This window comes from Lucilia sericata, unplaced genomic scaffold (assembly GCF_015586225.1).
Source record: "Lucilia sericata isolate MDLA Ls3-8-SP2 unplaced genomic scaffold, ASM1558622v1 Contig001890F_arrow, whole genome shotgun sequence".
NCBI classification, from domain to species: Eukaryota; Metazoa; Arthropoda; class Insecta; order Diptera; family Calliphoridae; genus Lucilia; species Lucilia sericata.
Window position 1 is genome coordinate 59286 of NW_023995776.1, and position 7674 is coordinate 66959.

Here is a 7674-nt window from a genome sequence, read left to right on the forward strand (position 1 = left end):
CAACTATTAAAATGATGCTTGTGATGTTGTTGTGGTTGTTGCTGCTGTTGTTGGCTGCTATGGGCGACGACGATTTAAATTACGATTACTAAGAAAAAGTGTGTTTGTTGTATGTCTATTAAAAAAAATTGTTTAAACTATTTTTTTTTATTTTGGCGGTAATGTTGTTGTTATTGATATTGTTGTTTAGGTAGTTGTTGTTTTTATTATAGGTGCCCCGTATTGTTGCAGTAAGTACATTTGTTGTTTTAAAACAATTTTGCATAAATATTTTTACCACTTTTGTGACAAGCGGGCGGTTATAGTTTGAGACAAAAAAATAAAAAAGCGTACGAAGAAAAAAAATCTCAACTTGGAAAATAATTTTCGTATTTTGAGTTTATTAAGTTTTGTGAATAAATTTTTTGGTATATAAGGAATTGTTGACACAATATAGAATCACACAAAACATTTTGCACTTAAACGGATTAAAAGCGCAAAGGTTTAGCTTTAAAAGCAGCAAAAGAACGTAATAGAACAAATTCTAAACTAGAAAATATATTCAAATAAATTTTTAAACTCAAAAACAAAAAACAAACTAATTATGGTTCAAAAGGCAAGTGTTGTTGTAAAACGAAATTAAAGCCTTATTTAATTAAAACAAAAAGTGTAGACAGGATAATTAACGTTTTTTTCTTTCGGTTGTTGTTATTTGCTTTTAACAGCTTGTTATACTTAGTGCTTTGTTGGCTGTAGCCTCGGCTGTTGTGATTCCAGGACCTGGTATTCATGGACCTCTTCTAGCTCCTGGTTTTCATGGACCACTTGTAGGTCCTGGTTTACACGGACCCCTTCTAGCTCATGGACCAGCTCTATTGCCTAAATATGCTCCCTTGGCGCTTCCTGCTATTACTAAAATTGCTGCACCTGTTGTAGCCAAAGTTGCCGCTCCCGAACCATACGATCCTAATCCTCAATATAGTTTCAGCTATGATGTTCATGTAAGTATATTATAAAGTAATAATAGGGCTATAACGGTTTGAAAATATCGACTTGTTATAGTATATCTGAATGCATTTGCAATTTTTCCTAAAAAGTTGCAGGGAATTCTAATGAATTGTCTCAACCTTAAAACACAACACTGCATTGACTTCGGGTATCAACTTGTTTGCAACAAGAAAAAAGTTTATTGAGTTGTTCCAGCATTAAATGCAACACTGCAATGACTTCATACACGAGTATGTTTGATACAAGAACAAAAATTGATTTGACTTCTGTTCGAGGAATGTTCGAATTGTTTAAAACTTACAAGAAAGTTTTACTGTAAAATAAAACGCGGATAAACACTGATATAACTTCAAATACTTGAATACAACCAAATAATATTTGAACATCTTTGACCCAACACCGTAAAGTAGTTTGAATTGAAGACATTTGCCTAGAATTGGTATGATCGCTAACCACCATGTTTGAACACTGTATCAACAGCTGCTCAAATGACGGATAAACTTTAAAACACTTCAAACATTTGAATACAACCAAACAATGTTTGAACATAAACTCTGCAATTATTGCAAACATTTGTATTTGAAATGTTTGAAGCATTTTTGACACAACACCATTAAGTAGTTTGCAAGTTAGAAGAATTCGTGATATGAACACTTTGTCAAGTACTGCCCACAACTTTAATGCAACACCGAACTGACTTTAAAATTTCATTTTAGCTTAAAACTTTCTTCCAACAAAATTGATTTTATAAAAAAGTTCGAGTTGTTTATAACTCACGAGAAAGTTTTAGTGATTAAGGATGCTGATTAATAAAATTACTTCAAACATTTTAAAACAACCAAACGATGTTGGAAATGTTTAAAACTAGTTTGACACAACACCATAAAGTACTTTTGAAATGAAGACAATCCTGTATAACTCGTGTTTATTATCATTTTTGAACACTTTTTCAAAAGTAGCTCACAACTTCAATGCAACACCGATCTGACTTCAAACTTAAAAATATGTGTTTGAAACATCTTTGACAGATAATTGTCTTCAAACCAGAAAAACTAATTTGAGTTTGAGTTCTTTAAAACTCGTGAGAAAGTTTTAGTATAAAAGTAAAGGCTGCTGGACATTGAAAACGTTTCAAACATTTGAGTACAACCAAACGAAGTTTAAAACGTTTAAAGCTTTTTTTGACACAACACCAAAAAATTTAAGATTGAGAGATTAAAAACTTCATTGACATCAAACAATCATACAATTAGTATCAAAATTTTCGGTTTTCTAAAACCAATTGAAGGTTTGAAAAGTAAGAAGTTCGAGAACTTCTTACTTTGTGCAAGTTTTAACCATTTATAAACACTTTGTTCAGAACTTAATTGCAAGACCGTTAGACTTCAAACATAAAGAAGATTTAAATGTTAAAAATGTTTGACACAAAACAGTACTTTAATCCAGATTTAGTATATCCAAGTTGTGACCTTAAATGCAACACCGAACTTACATCAAACTTATAGAAGTTTGAACTTGTTTAACACAAAACGAAATAATCAAACCAGGTTTGGGACATCAAACTTGTGATACAAAGTTGTAAGTTGTTTGAAACCAACAGAAAGTTTCATCTCCAAGTGATCTTTTAGACCCAACTGATCTACGAAAAAGTCTACCCTAAGCCCACAAAAACATTGAAACTATTATTATCTTATAACTAAAGATCACACACGCACCAAAAATTTTCTTTTATTAACCTTCAAAAAACCTTTCCTAGGATCAATCCACCGGTGATGTAAAGAGCCAACAAGAAACCCGTAATGGTGATACCGTTCAAGGTGCTTACTCTTTGATTGAACCCGATGGCACCAGACGTTTGGTCGAATACACTGCTGATCCCGTCCATGGTTTCAATGCTGTTGTACACCGTGAACCAGTGGCCGTTAAAGTAGCACCTGTTGCTAAAGTTTTAGCTCCTGCTCCTCTATTACATGCTGCTCCACTCATTGCTAAACCTGTATTGCCAGCTCTGCCCGCTTTAAAATTAGCTCCTTTGGGTTATCCCGCCTATCACTAAGTCACTTTTATAGTTGAGGCAACTATCAAAACTTACCACCAGCACTAGCACTACCCAATAAACAACCACAACAACTCTCACTTGCAACAACAACAACAACAACAAAATAAAACGTTGACGACTTTTTCTTGAAACTCTGGATAAAATGCTTACGATTAACTGTTAAATTTGTTATCACTCAATCAAACACTCACTCTTGCTCACACATATACACTCTTAAACTCTAGCTCATTGCTTACTTTTACTACTAACACTTCCTCTTGTCAAGGAAGCTCTGTAGTATGAGTTCCTTTGTAGTTAGTAGCTTTTGGAGGTTTGGTGTGTTGGCAGTTGAGTGTTTGTTGTAATTTAGTCATCACCCTCTTAAGGATAATACTACATACAATTATACATTTTAAATATATTATTTCTTTTTGTTTTCGTATTTATAACGAATTCCTTTTTTTCTTTTTTATTTTCTCAATATGTTCATCATCATAAATCGACTTTTTGTTTTATATATTTTTTATTTTTCACACCACAATTTTTGTTTTGTTTTATATTTTAAATGTATGAAACGAATTTTCCTCCTCAAATAAATAATAATTATTATTTTTTCTCTTATAGTTATTTTTAAGGCTGTTTGACCGCGATAAAGTTGTTTAATTTTTAAAATAATTATTAAAAATATTAATAATGTAAATATGTAAAATACTTTATTATGTTCATAAACAAAATATTGTTAAACCAATAAAAAAATCGAGGGAGTTTTTAAATGTAAAATGAATGCAATGAAAAAAGTTAAATAATATGAGTGTTTTAATTTTTCATCATTCGAAAGGATTTTTCGTACCAAAAACTTATTACAAAATCAGAATTGATTGACAATAATATTCACTTCGAAAAACTAAAACAGAACTAGAACTGATCTAGAACCGAACTAGAAATGAACTAGAACTGGACTAGAACTGACTAGAAATTAACTAAAACAGTACTAGAACTCAACTAGAAATTAACAAGAACTGAACTAGAACCAGAACTAGAACTAGAACTGAACTAGAATTAAACTAAAACTAAATTAGAACTAAACTAGAACTGATGTAGAACAAGAACTGAAATAGAACTGAACTAGAACGGAAATAGAATTGAACTAGAAATTAACAAGAACTGAACTAGAACCAGAACTGAACTAGAATTAAACTAAAACTAAATTAGAACTAAACTAGAACTGATGTAGAACAAGAACTGAACTAGAACTGAACTAGAACGGAAAATAGAACTGAATTAGAACTGAACTAGAAATGAACTAGAATTGAACTAAATCTGAATTAGAACTAAACTAGAGCTGATGTAGAACAAGAACTGAACTAGAAGTGATCTAGGACTAAACTGTAACTGAACAAGAACTGAACTAGAACAGAACTAGAACAGAACTAGAACTGAACTAGAACTGAACTAGAACTGAACTAGAACTGAACTAGAACTGAACTAGATCTGAATTAGAACTGAACTGGAACTGAACTAGAACTGATATAGAACTGAACTAGAACTGAACTAGAACTGAACTAGAACTGAACTAGAACTGAACTAGAACTGAACTAGAACTGAACTAGAACTGAACTAGAACTGAACTAGAACTGAACTAGAACTGAACTAGAACTGAACTAGAACTGAACTAGAACTGAACTAGAACTGAACTAGAACTGAACTAGAACTGAACTAGAACTGAACTAGAACTGAACTAGAACTGAACTAGAACTGAACTAGAACTGAACTAGAACTGAACTAGAACTGAACTAGAGCTGCACTAGAACTGAACTGGAACTGAACTAGAACAGAACTAGATGAACTAGAACTGAACTAGAACTGAACTAGAACTGAACTAGAACTGAACTAGAAGAACTGAACTAGAACTGAACTAGAACTGAACTAGAACTGAACTAGAACTGAACTAGAACTGAACTAGAACTGAACTAGAACTGAACTAAAACTGAACTGAAACTGAACAGGAACTGAACAAGAACTGAACTAGAACTAAACTGAACTAGAACTAAACTGAACTAGAACTAAACTGAACTAGAACTAAACTGAACTAGAACTGAACTGAACTAGAACTGAGCTAGAACTGAGCTAGAACTGAACTAGAACTGAGCTAGAACTGAGCTAGAACTGAACTAGAGCTGCACTAGAACTGAACTGGAACTAGAACTGAACTAGAACTGAACTAGAACTGAACTAGAACTGAACTAGAACTGAACTAGAACTGAACTAGAACTGAACTAGAACTGAACTAGAACTGAACTAGAACTGAACTAGAACTGAACTAGAACTGATTCAGAACTGAACTAGAACTGAACTAGAACTGAACTAGAACTGAACTAGAACTGAACTAGAACTGAACTAGAACTGAACTAGAACTGAACTAGAACTGAACTAGAACTGAACTAGAACTGAACTAGAACTGAACTAGAACTGAACTAGAACTGAACTAGAACTGAACTAGAACTGAACTAGAACTGAACTAGAACTGAACTAGAACTGAACTAGAACTGAACTAGAACTGAACTAGAACTGAACTAGAACTGAACTAGAACTGAACTAGAACTGAACTAGAACTGAACTAGAACTGAACTAGAACTGAACTAGAACTGAACTAGAACTGAACTAGAACTGAACTAGAACTGAACTAGAACTGAACTAGAACTGAACTAGAACTGAACTAGAACTGAACTAGAACTGAACTAGAACTGAACTAGAACTGAACTAGAACTGAACTAGAACTGAACTAGAACTGAACTAGAACTGAACTAGAACTGAACTAGAACTGAACTAGAACTGAACTAGAACTGAACTAGAACTGAACTAGAACTGAACTAGAACTGAACTAGAACTGAACTAGAACTGAACTAACTGAACTAGAACTGAACTAGAACTGAACTAGAATTGAACTAGAACTGAACTGGAACTGAACTAGAACTGAACTAGAACTGAACTAGAACTGATCTAGAACTGAACTTGAACTGAACTAGAACTGAACTAGAACTGAACTAGAACTGAACTAGAACTGAACTTGAACTGAACTAGAACTGAACTAGAACTGAACTAGAACTGAACTAGAACTGAACTAGAACTGAACTTGAACTGAACTAGAACTGAACTAGAACTTAATTTTAGTTCACTTGTCATGTTTCTGGCACTATATTTTAGATTCTATTTAAAGTAAATTTTTCACTCCATTCGAAATGATCTCAAATAAGCCGAGATGTGTTACAAAATCACAGATTTTTTTTACGATTTTTTTATTGAACACATATTTTCAATATTAATTGCATAATTTATGTATCAAAGTCATTGAAATAAAATACCAAATAAATCGTATGTCTGCGCATTATAATTCATTTGTAATTGATTTAAATAGTTTTTTCCTTTTAAGAAACATTTTTTTCTTCATTGCGCGTTTATACTTAAATGAAATCGATTATTAACAATTTTAATAATTTTTTTTTTCATGTTCAAAATTGTATGGGTTTATTAAGAATATTCATAACGATTTTGTAGGCTTTTAAGTTTAATACATAGTTAAGTATCAAACAAGAGATATTGAGATTAAAAATATGACTAATTTGAAGCACAGGTTTTTACGTGTGATTTTACAAATATGTTCATTTGTATCTAAGCAGTTATAAAGACGTGTTAATTAATTTGTTTTTAAGCTTTAAAGTTTAAACTCTGTTGTTTTAAATGTTGTCTGATGTGCAAAAAAAGTTTATGTTAATTTTATGATTGTAATAGATTGATAGACTACAACAGTTACCATTAAAACACACAGTAGAACATTTTTATATCTTACATTCAAAAACTGTCATTTAAATTTTTAAAAGGATATACATTAAATATTCCTGTCCTGTAAATCACCCCACCCAACTTTAAGTTTTTCCTAAATGTCACCTTATCTTTGAACTTTTCTTTTAAACCCTGTTTGTAAAAGTTGCTTGTGCACATTAAAAAACTGGGTTAAATTTTAATCACAGTTAAAACTCCACCTTATATACGTCTGTTTAACGCATACGCTTAATTTGCTACAATTTTAATTTTCATTTATTAAAAATTTGTTACTTGTTTTGTGTCTCCTAAACAACCTTGTTGCAAACATAGTATATTTTTTTGCATCATTTTAATATTGCTAATCAATTTGGTAACATATTAAATTATTTATTTTATCGAATTTTTTTTATTCTGCATATTAAATTGTAGACCTACAAGTAATTTTAGAAAAATAAAAATATTTGATTTTTACAAGTAACGCACCTTGACGCTGGCAAACAGTAAGCAGAAACAACAAATATTTAGAATAATATATTTTAAATACACGTCAGTACAACAGCCGCCAGTCAATGCGTAAGTGTCAAGTCAAAGACTCAATTATCTGCTAGTAATTTTGAAATTCGGACCCAGTTTTACTTAGAGTTTGGTGAAGGTTATAAAAGTGGTTTTTGAATGCAATAACAAATATTTAAAAGTAATTTAAGGCTTAATAAATTAATTCAATTTAATTAAGTCTAATAATTAGTAATAATATTTAACGATTAAAAGTCAAGTTTGGTTAAATTAATAAGTGATTTATCAGAAGGCAGGGTTTTTTTTGGTTTCAG

The 7674-nt window shown here is 31.5% G+C and overlaps 1 protein-coding gene across 1 annotated transcript; it reads left to right on the forward strand.

Annotated features, from left to right (window-relative positions):
* Window positions 1–327: 327 nt before the first annotated feature.
* Window positions 328–3634, forward strand: LOC119612961 (larval cuticle protein A2B). The gene is made up of 3 exons (XM_037968857.1): window positions 328–595; window positions 705–980; window positions 2744–3634. Exons 1-3 carry the CDS (start codon window positions 584–586, stop codon window positions 3041–3043), a joined length of 588 nt encoding a protein of 195 aa, XP_037824785.1. The 5' UTR covers window positions 328–583; the 3' UTR covers window positions 3044–3634.
* The last annotated feature ends 4040 nt before the right edge of the window (window positions 3635–7674 follow it).

What these genes read in the sequence shown, in the direction of transcription:
- LOC119612961 (XM_037968857.1), top strand. An exon ending in GTTTCAGCTATGATGTTCAT is followed by an intron (nt 981 to 2,743) that starts GTAAGTATATTA and finishes AACCTTTCCTAG; the next exon opens with GATCAATCCACCGGTGATGT.